General features: G+C 39.9%; 2 protein-coding genes across 15 annotated transcripts in view; one reads left to right on the forward strand and one right to left on the reverse strand.

The window, feature by feature from the left end:
- The window catches only part of cdpf1 (cysteine rich DPF motif domain containing 1), an 83,238-nt gene that overhangs the window by 17,776 nt on the left and 45,940 nt on the right, over positions 1-19,522 (reverse strand). For 5 of the 11 annotated variants that reach the window (XM_043709093.1, XM_043709096.1, XM_043709097.1 and 2 more), the window contains one exon: positions 15,301-15,448. The exons of 3 other annotated variants lie outside the window; for them this stretch is intronic. In XM_043709093.1, the coding sequence (XP_043565028.1) occupies positions 15,301-15,448 (148 nt within the window). Of the gene's footprint in view, positions 1-14,940; positions 15,449-19,522 lie in introns of those variants that run through there. 3 more of the 11 variants (XM_043709095.1, XM_043709103.1, XM_043709101.1) reach the window with 3 other exon arrangements.
- On the forward strand, positions 1,752-14,936 carry LOC122559515 (lactosylceramide 4-alpha-galactosyltransferase-like). Of its 4 annotated transcripts, none has more exons than XR_006314442.1 (4): positions 1,752-1,901; positions 2,300-2,486; positions 3,808-3,917; positions 8,507-8,934. XR_006314442.1 is itself a non-coding variant. In XM_043709091.1 (4 exons), the coding sequence occupies exon 4, from the start codon at positions 13,813-13,815 to the stop codon at positions 14,932-14,934; it is 1,122 nt and encodes a 373-aa protein (XP_043565026.1). In that variant the 5' UTR covers positions 1,767-1,901; positions 2,300-2,486; positions 3,808-3,917; positions 13,777-13,812; the 3' UTR covers positions 14,935-14,936. The 4 variants fall into 4 exon arrangements, 2 of the variants coding, with proteins under 2 accessions (XP_043565026.1, XP_043565027.1); XR_006314443.1 differs by having other exon boundaries at positions 3,808-3,899; XM_043709091.1 differs by lacking the exon at positions 8,507-8,934 and adding an exon at positions 13,777-14,936 and having other exon boundaries at positions 1,767-1,901.

Consider the following 19,522-nt stretch of genomic DNA (forward strand, 5'->3'; position numbering starts at 1 on the left):
CAACTGGGAATTTGACATTTGCAAGGAATTTGAAACAATATGCAGAAAGCCTCCACAGTGGGGAAGTAAGGATGAGTGGATGCAAAATATCCAATAGTACAAATTCTGAAGAAGTATCAGATTAGGCACCAGACACCTCTTTCCTCTGGTCACCAGCAACCTCATGTTCTGGTAGCTCAGCCTTTGTAACCAGACAACCCATTCCTACAAAAAAATAAACTGAAAGAACTTCAGATGCTGGAAATCAGAAACAAAGTCAGATATTGCTGAAAGAAAGTCAGCAAGTCTGGCAGCATCTGTGGAGAGAAAGCAGAGTTAATGTTTCTGATCCAGTGACCCTTGCTCAGAACTGATTGTTTTTGAACCCATCCCTTTATGTGTCTCTATTTGATGGCTGCCCCAATTGAGTTTTGAGGGTCTCGAAATGTAGAAAGGGACAATTTTTGGTGTTTGCCTCATTAGTAGATTCCGCTACCAGTTTGGACATCAATAATAATTACACTTTCATTATTCTTTTTTGAATGATATACAGAACATTTTAATTTAATTGGTTTATTATGTTGATGATACCCTCGGGTGTTTGTCACATGGTTTCATGTGTTGTCCTCCACTGATTGCAGCTTTTCCTATTTCCTTCTCCCTCTTCTTTTATCTTAGCTCTGCTCGTTTAAAAGCTGATGTTCTGGTGAAAGGATAAAAACAGGTATACTTGCTTAAAAGACAGGCTTCAGCCAAGAATTTTGGGACATATGGCATCAACATTTGAGTGTTGCTGGATATGTTAGGACAGACTGTGGCACTTAAACACTGATCAGAACCATTTTTTCCTGAAGTAGTATACTTAAGATATTTTCTAATGTTATTGCACACCTCTGGAGCAGATGTAACCTTAACCTGGGCCTCCTGCCTCAGAGGTAGAGACACTACTACTGTACCCCAAGAGCTCCTAAATTTCCAGAGTCATAGAGCACAAAAACTGACCCTTCAGCCCAACCAGTCTATGCCAAACATAATCCCAAACTAAACTCATCCCACCTGCCTGCTCCTGGCCCATATCCCTCTAAACCTTTCCTATTCATGTATCTATCCAAACGTCTTTTAAACATAATTATACTGCATCCACCACTTCCTCAGGAAGTTCACTCCACACAAATCACCCTCTGTGTAACATAATTGTCCCTCATGTCTTTTTAAAATCGCTCTTGTCTCGCCTTAAAAATGTGTGCCCTAGCCTTGATATCCACCATCCCAGGGAAAAGATAACTCCCATTAACCCTATCTATACCGCTCATGAATTCATAAACTTCTATAAGGTCACCTCTCGACCTCGGACACTCCACTGAAAAAAAAATCCCAGCCTATCGAGTCTTTCTTTATAACTCAAACCTCCCATACTCAGCAACATCCTGGTAAATCTCTCTGAACCCTCTCCAGCTTAATAATATCTTTCCTATAATCAGAACTGGACATCAAACAGAAGAGGCCTCAGGAATGTCCACATTTTAAATTGGGAGATTGCACACCAGCCACAGAATACCAATTGGTTGTAGTCAATCAGCCCAAGTATATTTCCATGGCAGATAAACCCAGACCTTCTAGCCCAGAGGTCGGGGCACTACCGCTGTGTCACAGAACACTTTGGTTAAAGTTTTAGCCTTGAAAACCTTCTGCAGTTTCGTCAATTGGCAATTAGAGCCTTAACCTTAGGGCGAGCGTCTGTAATTTGTGTTCCAATTAATTTACCAAGATGATGTCGGTCACATCAGATCCTGGTGGGAGCGGTAGCTGCTGAGAGAGAGAAAAGATATTTTAATCGACAGTATCTTCCAGTTGTGGCCTGCTGAGTATTTTCTTTTCTCCCTGGCCTCATTCCAGATTTCCAGCGGGGATCTTGGTTGGAGGTTTGTTACTATCGCCCGGATTGATTAATTAAAAGGCAAATCTCCTTAATCCCTAAACCCCATATCAAAGCAGCATTGGGGGGGGGGAATCACAGAATACTGGAATACCTCGGTTTGTCTGATTCCTTGGTTTAACAAAGGGCTGGATGTGGGTTTGATCATGTTTGCTCCCAATTAGATCAACATTGAACAGCTCCCTGTAGCCACAGTGAGAAGCTTTGCTTAGGCGGAATAGTTCACATCCGCTCCTGGTCTCCATGGAGAGTTTCATACTAAGCACTTGCTCTCATGCCTGAAAATGTATTAACCTAAACAGCCAACGCTGAAAAGACTCCAGTATGGCTGGAGAAATACAGAGTTAAGGGTCCTTAGCAGATGGCTTATTTTTTTTTCACCAGAACTCTCCTCAGCTCACTGGCGGAAATGTATTTGGAGGAGTGGCTTGATTCATTCATTTAATATGAAGAGCAATTTGGACTTCTAGCCGATGGTGCTTGCCTTGCTGCGGGCTTTCTGTCGCCGGAGAACTGTAATCCGGTCCCAGTTCTAACTCTCTTCACTCGCGGGAGAGACCAGTCCCAGCAGGTAAACTTGGACATGACCTGAGGGTGGGCTTGGGAGAGTGTGTATGAGAAGTGGGGATGCCAGTACCTGAACTCAGTCCACTCTAACAGCTGCCAGTGGCGTTGAATCGCTCGCAGGTAAAACCAAAGGGTTTGGAGTGGTAGCCTAATTGCTATTGGAAGGAACTATCCGTCGGTGTTTAATGTGGGACTTTTCACAAGCGAAGTTTGAAATTTTGGGTATTAAATGACTGAGGTTAAACAAATCTGTTCATCCGAATCTCCCCCGGACAAAAAGCCGGGATATATAGATTTTTTTTTTAAAATCCCAAATTTGATCTAAATTCGGATTCCGCAGTTAGCGGAGATCTAGTCCCGCCCAAAGTGCTTTTTCGTTAATGTGACCCATCCCTTTAATGCGAACGAAGACATCGGTCCCATTCACAGGCGTTTTAATTTCTTCCCAGCGTTTTTTTGCCACCCTTTGTGACAGTAGGAGTTTAGCAATTCTTAATTCTGCAAATGTATTGAAATTACATTGAACAATACCTGGAACTGACATTGTATTTCTGAGCGACGTTAAAGGTAACTTCTTACGTTTGTATCTAAACACGCTAAACTTAATTTTTTGCTGTTTCTTGCACTTGAGAACGACTGACATTATAAAACTCAGGCTGTGTTCAATGATAAACAGGTGCCGCCCTCCACACAGGTTAATGTCGGTATAAATTAGTGATGGCGAATTTATGAAGAGTAGTTTGCTGTGAATAATGCTTCTAATTTTTTGGGCTGCACACCAAATTAATTTTTCAATGTAGATGTACAGGACTTGATTTATTAATGTCACGTACCTGAAGACAGTGAAAAGTATTTTTTGTGCTAACCAGACAAATTCCAGTATAATCAGGGTAATAGAACCAAATGCAGCATTAAGGATGGCATGGTGGCTCAGTGGTTGGCACTGCTGCCTCCTAGTGCCAGGGACCCTGGTTCAGGTGACTGCGCAATCTCCACACACACATTCTCCCTATGTTTGAATGGATTTCCTCTGGGTGCTACAGTTTCCTTCCATGATCCACAATTGTGCAGGTTAGGTGAATTGGCCATGCCAAATTGCCCATAGTGTTCAGGGATGTGGGTTAGGTGAGTTAGTGAGGGGAAATGTAGAGTAATAGGGTAGGGGAATGGGTCTGGGTGGGTTACTCTTTGGAGGGTTGGTGTGGACTTGGACCAAAAGGCCTGTTTCCACACTGTAGGCATTCTGTAGCTGTAACGTCAGAGAAGGTGTGGAGAAAGATCAAATCTAATGTGAGATGTTCATTCATAACTTGGCTTATTTTCAGATGATTCCCTATTGGCTCAACTTGGGAGTATTGTGTGAGGGAAGACCACCTGTGCATCATCTCCCATAGTATAGAATAAACTTACTTTTCCAGTAAGTGGACTATTGACTGTAAGTATCTTTCTTCCAGGAATCTAATTAAGAATACCTTGGGCAGAAGAAACCTGTTTTTGTTTTTGCTTGGATGGGGAGTGGTCCTTATGTTCTCAGGGCCTCCTTTATTCCCTCACTCAATGCAGACATGTCATAACAATGCTTGTGTATTCATGTTCATGCCTGCAGTGTTTGGACTTGCAGAAGTGGGAAAAGTTCATCAACATCTTCTGTAATTGTCACCAGTACAGTAAATTTAATGACAGCGCCCAAGGAAAGCATTAGTTTCCTGGATACCACAGTATTAAAATTGGCAAGATAAACATGAGTCATAAGTTAACAGCAACAATTTCTTTTTATTCCAAAATCATTTGGATGCAGCAGCACTCTTAGACAATTGTCATAGCTAATGTGTTTCCACTGAGAATAAAAACAACTGAAATATTTTAACAGGATAGACGTGCCCAATTTTTATTTTTGCAATTCTGATATCAATCTCAGCTTTTACACTTATGTTCTTTACCATTTTATCATTATTTTTCCTATATAGTAATTCCTGAACTTGTACAACCATTCATTTGCAATGAATTCATTACTTCTGGTGATTTCCTGGTTCTCAGAATTTCTTTGGTTCAACTGTTTTGTGTTCTCCTTTGCAGTTTCCACTTCCACCTGCCTTGCAAATTCCTCTTTCTTCTATTCAGAAACTCCCTCCCATGCAACCTCCCTCTCCTCTTGCCCCTCCTTTTGCACAGCCGCCTCCTCCTGAGTTTCGCCATGCAGCATCAATTTACGCCTGCCCTCTTAATACAGCCCCCCCCCCCCGTGGTCTCCCTGTCTGCCTTATTCCCATTGTCCAGCCCCTGTGATTTCCCCCCTTTCTCTTCCCCTTTGGAGAAAATGTAGCACCTTTATAGTTCTCGGGTTATTCTCTGCAAAGTGGATGATAAAAATTAGCAAGAACTTTATTCATTCTTGAAATGTTGGTATTGCTGGTAAGGACAGCATTTGTTGCCTATCTCTGATTGCACTTGTGACAGTGGTAGTGAACTGCTGGCCAGAACCACTGCTGACGATGGGCAGAGAGTAGCTTTTGGAGAGAGCACCAGGATTTTGACTGAGGAACAGCTATATAGCTACAAGTCAGGATGAGCATGACTTGGAGGGGAACTTGAAGGCTTCAGGCATTAGCTGCTTTTCTACCTGTAGATGGTAGAGATCATGGGTTTGGAAGATGCTGTTGAAGGACACTTGATGAATTGCTGCAGCACCTCCTACATATTGTACACATTGTCAAAATGTTGAGGGTACGAGGAATGAATGATTAAAGCTGGTCTATGGGCCAAGTGGGCTGTTTTGTCTTAGATGGTGTTGAACTCTTTGAGCAAAGAGGATCTTTCTTCTTCCAGACAGGTGAAGGAGTTTTATTCAAGTGGAGTGAATTCCACCACTTGTGCCTCGTGGAGGGTAGATAGGCTTTTGGGAAGACGGGTTGTTAATTGCCACAGCATTCCTAGCCTCTGACCTGCTCTTGCAATTACATTATTTATATGCTGCTTTAGCCTCTGATCAATGGTAACACTGGGAAGGTATTTATGCTGAGCGATGGATGGCAAATGATTAGACTGTCCTGTTGTAGAGGATAATTTTAATGCCAGACAAGTGACAGAGAATAACTTGTCACTTAACCATCCAGTTGTGCTGCATGCAAGCACAGGATGCTTCATTATCAGTGGAGTTATGAATGTTGCTGATCCATTGTGCAATCATCAATGAAGATCCCCACTTCTGAACTTGAGAAGGAAGGAAGGTCATTGAATCTGAAGTTGGTTGAGCCTGGGCTTCTGCCCCCAAAGACTTCCTGTATGGCATCCTAGAGCTGAGATGATGGAACTCCCAACAACTGTCGTCATTTACCTTCATGGCAATGACTCCGTTAGATTTCCATTGACTTCAGCTTTGCTGGTGATCTCTGACACCGTACAGTCAATTGGTGCCTTGATATTGAGAGAAGTCATTGTCAGCCCATGGCAATGTTTTGTCCATGTTTAGATCAACATTGAAATGAGGCTTGGAGTTCAGTCACCTGGTGAAACTCGAACTGAGCAGGTTATTGCAGAGGTAAGCCCTGTCTGTTGGAGATAGTTGAGGAACTTTTGCATTACACCTCTTCCTTTTAAAGCATTTTCTTAAGTGCCTTGCCGTCCTTCGAGTTGTGAAATTTCATTACTTCTCTCAAGACTGTGTAATCTACAATAATATTTCTAGACAGTCACTGAGTTTCATTCAATCTTCTTGACTCCACTTTCAAGAAAGTCCCAGCTAGACAAAGGTAGTGACGAAGCATTTGGTACATTGCCTTTATTGGTCAATACATTGAAGATAGGAGTTGGAAGGTCATGCTGCAGTTGCATAGGACATTGGAGGTCACTTTTGGATTATAACATTTAATTCTGGTCTCCCTGCAATAGGAAAGCTGTCAATCAACTTGGAAGGGTTCAGAAAAGTTGCCAGGGTTGAAGGGTTTGAACTAAGAGGCTGAATAGGCTGGGCTATTTTCCCTGCAGCATTGGAGGCTAAGGGGTGACTTTGATTTATAAAATCTTGAAGAACATGGGAAAACTCCTTGTCTATTTACCTAGGCTAGGAGAATCCAGGCCCGAGGGCATATGTTAAGGTGGGGGGTGGGAAGTGGAGGGTGGAAAGATTTAAAAGGGAACAGAGGCAAGACTAGATTAATTTAGGATATCTGGCTGGCATGGAGTTGGTTTGAAGGGTGTGTTTCCATGCTCTTGATAGTATTTACTACCTTTTTAAAAATCATTTTAGTGGTAAAAGATGAAATATCTAAAGACTGGTAGCAGGTGCCTCCAATGATTTGGGTCTTCTGTTAAGCATTTCTGGTCAAAAATAATTGTAAATGCTTCACTATTGGTCTTTTGTACTAGGACTTAACGTCATAGTCCTACAGCACAGAAACATTTGGTCTAACCAATCCAGGCCAAACATAATTCCCAACTAAACGGTCCCACCTGCCTACTCCTGGCCCATATTTTTCTAAACCTTTCCCATTCATTTATCTAAGTGTCTTTTAAACTTTGATTATACCCACGTCCACCACTTCCTCAAAGTTCATTCCACACGTGAATCACCCTCTGTGTAAACAATTCGCCTCATTCATTTTTAAAAAAATAAATCTCTCTCTCCTCTTTTTTTTTTAAAACAAAAAATTTCCCCCTAGCCTTAATCTCCCATCAAAGGGGAAAGACACCTACTGTTTACCCTATCTATTTTCATGGTTTTATCAACCTTTCATAAGGTCACCTCTGAACCCCCTATACTCCAGTGAAAAAAAAATCCCAGCTTTTTTAACTCAAATTTTCAATATCTGGCAGCAACATGTTAGATCTCTTCTGAACCCCCTCCAGCTTAATATTCTTCCTATAACTGGGTGACCAAAACTGGACACAACAATCTAGAGGTCTCACTAATGACATGTACAATCTCAACATGACTTTTCAACTCCAGTTTCTGGATTAGTGGTGCTGGAAAAGCACAGCAGTTCAGGCAGCATCTGAGGAGCAGTAAAATCGACATTTCAGGCAAAAGCCCTTCATCAGGAATACAGCTTTTTACCTTTCCAATTCCTGTACTCCAAGAATTGAGCAATGAAGGCAAGCATGCTTAAAAAGAGCCAATTTAACCAGTCACATTCTTGAAATAACTTAAGGTTTTATAAAAAATTTGACACTTCATAAACTGCTGGTTTGGAAACAGAACAAGTTTGACCTTTTTAACCAGCCTATGTGACAGAAACTTCAAAGAATTATGTACCTGAAACCCTGGGTCCCTCTGCTCTCCAACACTACCCAAGGGCCTATCATTAATTATAAAAGTCCTGCCCTTGTACCAATGAGGGGGGTGGTGAGGAAGATCAAGATTCCCATTCTGTCAAACAGAATATTCCATTTATTCATCAATCTTGTTCAGACATCCTCTTTTTTTAATTTGCTATTTACTTGAACATAGATAATTGCTATGGGTGAAGCCCACGAATAAAATTGCAAGCCTCCTTCCCCCATCTGTTTGGGATGTAAGGTCCAGCCTGGGATCAGGTTTGCACCTGGACTTGTGACTAGACCTTGTTACCATCTTAATACAGACAATGGAACACAGATGCATGAGCAAAGTATTGGGATGGAGAGTAATATTAAAAATAAGCCTAAATGTGTATAAGGAGAGCTATTCTTCCAATCATCAATGCACCATCAGCCCCGATCCAGTCAGTGGTATGGGTGGGGACTTTATTCCAAAGTAGTTAGTGTTTTTAAGTAATGCAATAATGTTAAATCTCATGTTGCACACTTTGAGGCAAACTCACAAAGATAGAGATTAGTACATGAATCATGTGTTGATTTTGTTTTCAAGCATTGCATTACCTGAAGAGATGATAGAGAAAAGAAAGCATACCTCTTTTTAACCTTCCTGTCAAAAACCGAGTGGTATAGGAATTAATGATCACACTTTCTTTCCAGGAAGAAGTGAGTAATCAATCTGTGGCAATACTTAATGGCCAAGCTGTGGCAATCTTTAATGTTTCTTTACAGTGTTTTAATTGAACAATTCCCTGAGTTCAGTAATGCAGTGGAGATTACGGTCAACTGGAAAAACATAAGTCAACGGAACTGAAAAACCTGCTGCATGCCAAATATGGTTTTCTTCACAAGTAACTTCTTCTGGCGACTGATTGTTCTGTCAAATAATAGTTGTTTGTATCTTTTTTTTTTTTCCTAAGTAAGCTTGTAAACTTTTATGTCCCACATCTAAAATATTGAATAAAACCTACTTAAATGTTTAAATCTTTATCACTTTTATGAGAAGATAATGGACAGCTCATTCTTGTGGCTGACATACAGCTGCTTGGGAAATATGGCTGGTTCTTTTGCATGGTTATGTACAAATTTTAGAACAACCAAATTCCTGAGATTTGGATGTCCCACTGTAACTTTACAACTTTGAAAGTGAAGAAACTATGTTTCTTAATTCCTGAGAGCATTCATATTTTGAGTACATTTATTTTTAACAACTTGATTTGTATCCAGGAATGAAAACCATAAACCATAAACATTAGGTGGGGTTCATGACCAATTCAACATTGCAAGTGCATATTAAAAGACTTCATTGCCAGTCATCCATCAACAGAGTATACACTGAAGATTGGTCAATAACAGGAACAGTGATAAATATCATACTATTCAACAAAGTAATGCAATCATATTCCAGCCAAATTCACAAATTTTAGTTTCAGTTGGAACACACACAATTGCTAAACTTCCAGATGAGATGGGATTAACTGAATCACTTTGTTCATCCAGGCCCTGGTCACAACATGCTTAATTTAAAACTGACCTCTTCTCTTGATGCCTGATCTGAATTAACTTCCTTTTAAAAAGAGCCAATTTAACCAGTCACATTCCTGAAATAACTTAGGTTTTATAAAAAATGTGACACTTCTTAAACTGCTAGTTTGGAAACAGAACAAGTTTGACTCCAGATTAGAATACATACAGACTCTAACCACACACCTTTTAATGCACTGTCTGAGCTGACATGTTACTTTTTTTATAAAACTAGAAGTTATCTTGGGAATGTGACTTGAAAGTAGTTCTAGGATTTACATACTAATGATTTGAAACCTACAACCCATTCTAAAAGATGAAAGACTTAACAGCAATCTAGGTTTGTTCAATATATTGTATCAGTTGCATGGCACTGTGCTGTAAATTGTGTCATATGATCCTGCCAGACGAGCTACCTGATGAAGGGAGCAGTGCTCTGAAAGCTTGTACTTCCAAATAAACCTGTTGGACTATAGCCTGGTACTGCCTGATTTTTAACTTTGTCCATCTCAGTCCAACACCAGTACCTCCTAATCACAGTTTTTGAACCAATTAGTCGAGTATTAGGTTATGTAGGAACTTGTCTAAAAACAAAATCAGGCTATCAGTATGTCCTTACGATCGTAGAGTCAACCTGATGAGAATACTTTGTCCCAAGTGTAAAATATTGGTGTGAGTTAAATGTTTCAGAAATCCTAAGATTGAATTGGGGAAAGCAGGCTGAATATGTGCAAGGAGAAAGTGAGGGCTGCATATGCGGAGATCAGAGCTGAAAATGTGTTGCTGGAAAAACGCAGCAGGTCAGGCAGCATCCAAGGAACAGGAGAATCGACGTTTTGGGCAGAAGCCCTTCTTCAGGAATATGTGCAAGCCTTGTGATGTTTTATAATTCATATTTTGTGATATTTTTGAAATGGTGTGTTTTCTTAGGGTGAAGGAATGTAAATATCATAGTTTTTCATTTTTGCATATTTTTGATTGTAAACTGAAATGGGGAAAAAAAGACTTTCAAAAACCTTGGATTGTAGATGGCATTGCTGAACTTTTTAAAAGCATGTGACCAGCACTTGCAATAACTATTTTAAACTGGTGTTTATTCAACCAGTGGTTGAGGTTTAGTTACAAATGAACTGGCCTCAAGGGGGGAGTGTGTACAAAAAAAATGAGATTTGGTCAGTACAGATGAGAAAGACCTTCTGCCTGCCACCAACCGTATAGTTGGCTTCCAGGTGGGAAGCAGCTTGTGGGTGTGAATGAGATGGTCTTAAGTTTCCTGACCTGTGGAAAGAAAGATGTTGTCTCTATCATTGCAGTAAAAAAGCATCCAAAGCCTGAAGAAAGCCAGTTAATGAGGGACTGACTGAATTGGGGCGTCAGTACATCGGAGTATCACTGAGACCTGGTCCAAAATTCACCATCATACTCTTCAATGACCGTTCTCGTGATGTAAGTGGCTGCATTAGACCAGCCCAACTGGCTGACCATTTCCATGAAGACCAGAAAATGTAGTTAATTCCACTGGAAATGGGGAAAGTCCTCCTTTCTTATGACAGCTTTTAAAGAAGATTAAACTTCCAGGATTAACCAATTGTTCTCAAATTGCCTTCAGGGTCTTGATCTGCTTTTGTTTTTGACCCAGATTAATATCTTTATGAAAGAAAACTTAATGGACAAGGTTATGTACAGGTTGGGACCAGAAGTTGTCAAAAGTGGTACGTTTACAAAGCATGGTATCTGCCATTGAATACTAACATTATTTGGTGGCACATATCTAACACTGAGCTTCTCTTGTAATGTTTCCACTGAACAAAGTGGTGTCCATGGCTCTCTCTAATTTGTAGCATTCTGTTGATATTATTCACTGTTCTTTCCATTTGAATATGATCTAAAGATCTTCAGGGTATGGGTCCAGAGCTGATATTTGCTTCAGAATCTTTTTCAAGGCAGTGAAGATTTTAGTAGGAAAATGTTGCACACTTTGTTACTAAACTTGATTCTTTCCCTTGCTCCTCCAGAATTGGTGAAAGCTGCAAGTATTTATCCAATAGATTTGAACTGTGAGGTGACAGCTTGATACACTGAATCATTGCACACGATGCATGCAGGTGGTACACGGATAAGCTTTGAATTGGGCTGAGTCTGGATAAAGTCCTACTTGGATATTAGCAGCTCCGCCTTTCTGTTAAAGCTGAAGGAAACTCAGTGATGGTTAGATGTTAAGGATGAGGATCTGACCATGAGAGTCACCAGTCTTCATTTCACTGAAGCTCTAAAGTGAGATCCCTTGATTAAGCCTTTATTCTCTGTCCACTTGTAATTAATCAGCTAATAACAGTTAGTAGAATTTGGGACTTTATTCCAAGTTGAGCAAGCTCCACTGGTAGGTAGTCTGCTCGGTTTCAGTGCATGGAACCAGGCTGCTCTTGGATTTGTCAAAATCCACACAAGACGTCTCCCAAGAATAGCAAAGAACTGAGAGTTCTGTGGCTGTCAATTCAACTTGCCATTGATACAAGTTTATAATTAAAGTATATAGACAGTCCGAAAAGATCCTGACAAGTTCCAGACTATTTTGGGTGTGAGGGATTTTACATGTTTCATAAAATTTATGAAGTTTACCATGAATGATAATGAACAATGCAGTGGATTTAGTCAGTCAACAGCAAGGCACTAGCTGATGACTTGAAGCTCATTGGGCATTTCTTTTGGATTTGTGTGCCTGCTAAGTATTGCTGCTTATTAACCTTACTGTGCGCTTCAGCTGTGCTTGATCAGTGGCATCTCTGAAAGCTAGAGAGGGTTCAGAACAAATTCATCACTGGAGTGTAGAAGGTTGAGAGGTGACCTTGCAGAGGTTTATAAAATCACGAGGGGTATTGATAGGGTTAATGATAGCTGTCTTTTCCCAAGGACGGGGGATTTCAAGATTAGGGAGCATATTTTTAAGGTGAGAGAAAAGCGATTTTAAAAAAGACATGAGGGGTAATTGTTTTGGTACAGAGTGTAGCTCATATGTGGAGTGAACTTGCTGAGGAAGTTATGGATGTTGGCTAAGTTAGAACTATTTAAAAGACACTTGGATAAGTACATAATTAGGAAAGGTTTGGAGAGATATGGGCCAGGAGCAGGAAGATCTGGAATTATGTTCAGCATGGACTGGTTGGACTGAAGAGACTGTTTCTGTGTGGTATGACTTTATGAACAACAGCTGAGCAGTCTTGGATTTGCAAGGTGGTATATTTTTGGTTTAAGAATCCTGGTCATCTTACTGATATCCTTTCCTCTTTATCATCTAACGGGCTTCTGCGATGTCAGTCATTTGTGTGAGCTTAGTTTATCAGTTAAGAAATGAGCTATAAAAATGAGTTTACTAAGATAATAGGATAGCACAAGCTGAACTTTTGTCTATTTATTTTTAATTGGTGCATTGAAGCATCTTCGAGTTCCAGAACCTAAATGTCGTAAAGAGCGATTATTAATGGCTATTTGTTACGATAGCCTTGTGTGAATCAGTTCAATGAATAACCACCATCGTAACCAACCTACAAAAATAAAACTCTTGATCAATCCTGCCACATTTCACTCGGGGTTGTCCAATATTGCTATCAACTGAGATCATAACAACTTGGCTAAATCTTCACCAAGACTTTGAAAATGAGATTCCACCCGTGCAATCTTCCATACAATGGCAGTCCTCTTTCCAGAATGTTCTGAACTCTGAGATTCTGAACTCTCAGAACTGACATTTCATATGGTTGAATTCTGGGCATTTGATCAGTTAGGAGTGAATCATTTGGGGATAGCTGTGCTAAACATATTCGACTGCTCAGGAATTCAACTCTCTGATTCAGCTGGCCTACTGCCTTCTCTCTTAAGCTCCTGTCTTGCCTTTTGCTTGTCAGAACATAGCTTTTATACTTGAACTTGCTTCCTGTTGATACTGCTTCCCTGATCCAGTGTTGCTGTAGTAAGTACACCAACCAGTATATCTTTTTCAAAAATGATGATTGATCCCTTCACAATTAAACACATTCAAAGTTACTTTCAGAAGCTTTAAAACACACATTCCTCAAACATCTTTACAGTAATCAACAATTTCTTTACTGTTACTGCTTCTGGGTCAAAAAATGTCATTAAAGTACTCCTAATCCCATTCACGCTTCAATCTGATCCTATTTATAGGACCCCAAGTGATTCTCTGGTTAATGCCCACCAACTGTATCAAAGGAAATATAATCAGTATACAGTTAGCAATGTGTTCTTGTGATATTCTTTTAAATGTTGTTCTGTTTGAATATATAGGATGGATTATGTAATTTTAATTTCACTTTGTTTTCCCTCAATAGCATAATTGTCGGTTTGGGCAAATTCTCAATCATTGAATTTGCTTTTGTTGTTAATTTGATTTATTTTATTGATTAAAATATACGTGGTAATAACTTGGAAAAGCAAAGATAGTATTTGTCTTTTGTTTGCAGAAGAATCTAAGTTGAAAATTTGAATATCGCTTCGCAATGGTTAGAAAAATGAGCCATTTTCATTCAAAGTTGTCTGATGAAGAACAGCAGCAGCAGCAAAATTTCATTAAGAGGTATTTAGTACTGAAGAATAAAGCAAAGAATAATTTCTGGTGTAAATTATGGATATGTAGTTTGATATTACTAAAGTTGATATCATTGACATTAATGCTGTACTACAGAGGTGGTGCTCAAAGTCTAATTGTGAAATACAGGTTATCCAATAACATCAAATGTCCATCCATTGACTTCAATTATGATAGCGATGGTGACTCCCAAACTCATAATAATACAACTATTTTCTTTGTGGAGGTCTCTGACCGAACTAACCCCACATTTTTGTCCTTGTGTTCCGTGGAATCTGCAGCAAGATCTCATCCCCGGGCCAAGATTGTCTTTTACATGAAAGGTCTTTCAGCTACAAAAGTTAAAACCTTTGGGATTTCCTTGTTGAACTGTTTTCCTAATGTTGAGATCAGGCCATTAGATCTGAAAAATCTTTTTGTGGACACTCCATTGTCTTCATGGTATTCCAGCCTGCATCAATGGTGGCAACCTTATCTAATACCAACTATTGCCGATGCCTGCAGACTTGTCCTTCTGTGGAAATACGGTGGGATTTACTTAGACACTGACATTATTGTTCTCAAAAATCTGCTCAATCTCACTAACAGCCTTGGCAGAGAAGAACAGTATTTACTGAATACAGCCTTTTTGTCCTTTGATCGGGGCCATGATTTCATTGGAAACTGCTTAAAGGATTTTGTTGAACACTTCAATGGATGGATCTGGGGCCACCAAGGACCCCAGTTAGTAACCCGTGTTCTTAAAAAGTGGTGTCAAAAGAAGAGCATAGCCAAGATTCAACAGTGCAAAGGTGTGAGGATGTTACCTCCTGAAGCATTCTATCCAGTTCGTTGGCAAGACTGGAAAAAATACTTTGAGGTAATGAGCAAGTCTGAAGCTCAGAAGTTACTGAAGAATTCTTACGCCGTACACATATGGAATAAAATGAGTCATGGAACCTCATTTCCGATGGGGTCGAAAGTGATGATTGACCAACTGAGCTCAGTTTACTGTCCTATCTCGTATAAAATAATGAGCTGGCAGGAAACATAGACCACTGAAATTTCAAGCAATGATTACAACATGACTTTAAAGATGGCAATCATTAAACCAAATTGAAATCAAACCTTATCCGATGTAAAATTTGGCTTTAAAGAAATGCGGTTTAAAGTTGAGCCACACTTTACAATGACCGTTTGTGTTTGATAATAATGTTGAGGATGGTCAGCTGTTAGTATTAGGTAAATAATTGTAAAACTGTCATTTTGAAAAACAAATCAATATTGAGTCAACAGGAAAAGCTTTAAGACTTTATAAGTTTTGATGACAAATAGATGTTTCATATTTGTAATATATTTCCCAGGATTGAATGGACAACCTCCTCAGAAGGAGTGGGCCATTTAGTTGTTCGAGCCTGTTTCACCATTCACCTGAATTCCAGTTGAACTCATCCCAATGCCATTTTTCTCCATATTCTTTAGTATGTAAAAATCCTTTGATCTTGGCCTTCAGTCTTCTCACTGAGCATTCATAGTCCTCTGGGATCCAAGAACCTTGAAACGAGATTCTGTTTTTGAACACAGTAACTCTTAATCAGGAAGTGGTAACATTTTTTTATTGAGATTTTTTTTCTTTTATTTTGAGGAACATAACCCAGTCTCTCATCATAGCACAATACCTCCCTTCCAACAATCAGTCTAATGCACCCTTTTTTTTCCAAATATTTACTGACGGATGGGGATGGAGGTGGGTAAGCCAATACTATTGTCTGTCACTAAGTTCAGTCGAGCAGGCGGAGGTGAGCTGCCTCCTTAACATCCTGAACTCTATGGGAGTTCGGTATAGTCAGTGTTTTTCGGAGATACACTCATTCCAAGATTACCAGATACCTTCTTTTGCTAAGGAAATCAAAATTGTACACAATTTTCCAAGTCTTGCGTAATTGTAGTAAGAATTCTTCACTCCAATTTCTTTTTGGGGAATAAAAGGCCAATATAACATTTGCTTTCCTAATTGTTTGCTTTTTTTTATGTTCGCTGATTCATGGATGAAAGTAATCCAGTCCGTTTGAATAGTAATGGTTTATAGAGTCACAGACCACAGAAAGAGGCCCTTTTGGCCCATTGCATTTGCACTGGTCATCTATTATCCATATACTCTAGTCCCATTTTCCACCACTTGGCTTGTAGCCTTTAATGTTCTGCTGTTTCAAGTGTTCGCTGAAATGCTTTTTAAAGGGTTCTTGAGGGTTTCTGCCTCTGCCACCCTTTCGGGTAGAGAGTTTCAAATACCAACCACACTCTGGGTGGGGGAAAAGATCAATCCTCCTTTTAATCCACTCTTGACCTCCTGCCCCTTACCCGAAATCAATGCCCCCGGTTATTGAATCCCGCACTAAGGGGAATATTTTCTTCCTATCTATCCTAATAATGCCCTTCATAATTTTGCATACCTCGATCAAGTCCTCCCTCAGTCTTCTCTATTCCAGGAAACATCCTGAGCTGATCTAGTCTCGTGCTATCACTAAAACACTCCAGCCTGGGTAACATTGTGGCAAATCTTCTCTGCACTCCCTCTAATGCAATCACATCCTATAGTATAGCAACACAGTAATATAATGCACACAGTACTCCAGCTGTGACCTAACTGCCACCTTTATATGGCTCCATGATAACCTTCTCGCTCTCATATTCAATGCCTCTTAAAAGCAAGTGCCTCATATCTCCTCTTAATGTCCTTTTTTCTATCTGCCTTGTTGCCTTCAAGGATCATTGTACATGCACACCAGGGTCCTTCTGATCCTCCATACTTTCTAGAGTCCTACCACTCATTGATGACTAGGAAAGGAGTCTACACATTCTTCAGCATACATTTGTTGGAGTTATTTATAGGTCACACAATAGTCATCTTAGTATGGGGCATGGTATTAATCAGGATGCAGGGTGCATTTTTGGAGTGTGTGAGGGATTTTTTTTGAGAGCAGTATATTGATCTAATTAGAGGATGTGCTATTTTAGGTCTCGTATTATGTAACAAATAAAGGCTAACTAATAATATATAAGCTTAAGTCAATTCTCAGGGGAAAAAAAAAATTAAAACTCTGGAGACTTGAACAATAAGTTCCATTAACATAGATTGTAAATAACTGAGGCCCAAGCACTGCCACTTGCCAAACTAATACTGACCAAAATAGTTCCCAGCAGTTGCATTCATGATGTCATACTGCCATTGGTCTCAGGACAGGAAGATCTCTTGATCTGGGTTTTATTCTCTCTCTCTCTCTCTCTCTCTCTCTCTCTCTCTCTCTCTCACTCAACTGTGACTTCTTTTCTCCTCCGTGCTAGTTTAAAAGTTTGTTTTTCAAAATTACTGGGGCTGAACCAGTCCTTAACAGCTATTGCTCAACAAGCCATTAACTGTAACTGTGATGTCACTTTTTTCATATTCAATTGAGCAATTCTGGTTAATGCTCCCACACAGTTCTGAATCCTCTTATCTCAGAAGGAAAGTGATTTATTGGTGGAGGTGAATTGTTCAATTGGAGACACAGTCCCAGATTTTACTCAAAATTAACTTTTTATAATTTGGAGCTTTCTCTTCTCCTTTTTCCCAAACTCCACGTTTACTGTGTGGACCAGAGCAGACCCTCTCAAAATATACTAAGAAGATCGCCTAGGACTTAACTCTTCCTTATGTTAAAGGCAAATGCATGGTGTTTCATTCCAGATCCAATTGGTCAAACTACTGGATTTAAAGCTAAACACACTTTTTATTCATCCACTATTGTTAACATACAACAAAAGAAAGAAGAAATTTGAATACTTCACACTATTGCAAAACCTAGCAGAATAATAGATTATTAACTAATGTTCCAGTATAGTAAAAAGCAAACTCAGAAAACAGATTCTCTTCCTGCTGTTGGAGTTGCATGTGAGACAACCACCAGCTTTTAGCTGAAACCTAGAGAGGGAAAAATGGCTTCCACTTCTTCAAGACCCCAGCAGCAAATTGCTGAAAGCTAAAACTAAACATTTCAGTTCAGTGGGAGCTTGACCACACCCATTCAGGCTGCTTCTATTATTATAACTTTCAAAAAGAACCCCAAGGCCCCTCAAACTGTTTAATTTTAGAGTTTTCAATAGACAGCTCCACACCTCTGCCTTAAAACCTCTCTTCAAAAAAAAAGCAGGACTAAATATACCTCTTAAAGCCATAGTATCAACATATAACACTGCAGCAGCGTACTCCTTGACTGCCTGTCTAGGGTCCTCGCCTTATACAACCTTAAGTCTATCGCCATCTACTTTCTTTCCAAAGCATACATCTTGACACGTTCCTGTAAAATGTTACATATGCCATGCCTTGCCCACTCACTCAACCTCCTTTTGCATTTCCATGCACCTCTACACAGCTTATTTTGACACCTTGTATTGGCAGAAACCTTTTGCAATTACACCTGGTCTCTTCACACACTAAGATGGATTGTAAGTAACTGAAGCCCAAGCTTGTACTACATCACTTACCTAACCAAAGCTGAACCATTTATTCCTACTCACTGTTTCAGATTTTATTGTCACATGTACTCATGTACAGGGTACAGGGGTAGAGTGAAAAGTATACAATATCACCAAACAATGTCATCTTAGGTACAAAATCTTAGTTACAGAAAAAGAGAAAGAAAGAAATGTTTAAAAGGTTCAGTGGCATGGTGGTTCAGTGGTTAGAACTGCTACCTCACAGCACTAGGGTCTAAGGTTCGATTCCAGCCTCTGATGACTGTCTGTGGAGTTTGCACATTCTCCCTGTGTCTGTGTGGATTTCCTCTGGGTGCTCTAGTTTCCTCCCACAGTCCCAAGGTGTGCAGGTCAGGTGAATTGGCCATGCTAAATTGCCCATATTGTTAGGTGCATTTGTCAGAGGGAAATGAGTCTGAGTGGGTTACTCTTCGGAGGGTTGGTGTGGACTTGTTGGGCTGAAGGGCCTGTTTCCACACTGTAGAGAATCTAATCTAATTGCAATCCCAGTTTGATTCAAGAGATCTAGTTTTCTGTCATAACTTTGAAGTATTTTTGAGAATCTAAGTATCATATCCACTAACTCCTAATAGATTTGTCAAACACAATTTCTCTTACTTAAATTCATTTTGACTTTGCCTAAGCAAATTATGATATTTTAAGTACTCTGTCACAGTACCATTAACAATAGATTTGAGCACTTTCCTAATATTGATGTGAGATAACTGGTCTGTTCTTCTATTTTCTCTCTTCCTCCATTAGAGTCATAGAGATGTACAGTATGGAAACAGACCCTTCGGTCCAACCCATCCATGCCGACCAGATATCCCAACCCAATCTAGTCCCAGCTGCCAGCACCCGGCCCATATCCCTCCAAACCCTTCCTATTCGTATACCCATCCAGATGCCTTTTAAATGTTGCAATTGTACCAGCCTCCACCACATCCTCTGGCAGCTCATTCTATACGTGTACCACCCTCTGTGTGAAAATGTTGCCCCTTAGGTCTCTCTTATATCTTTCCCCTCTCACCCTAAACCTATGCCCTCTAGTTCTGGACTCCCTAACCCCAGGGAAAAGACTTTGTCTATTTATCCTATCCATGCCCCTCATAATTTTGTAAACCTCT

The sequence above is a fragment of the Chiloscyllium plagiosum genome, chromosome 19 (genome assembly GCF_004010195.1).
Source record: "Chiloscyllium plagiosum isolate BGI_BamShark_2017 chromosome 19, ASM401019v2, whole genome shotgun sequence".
NCBI lineage: Eukaryota > Metazoa > Chordata > Chondrichthyes > Orectolobiformes > Hemiscylliidae > Chiloscyllium > Chiloscyllium plagiosum.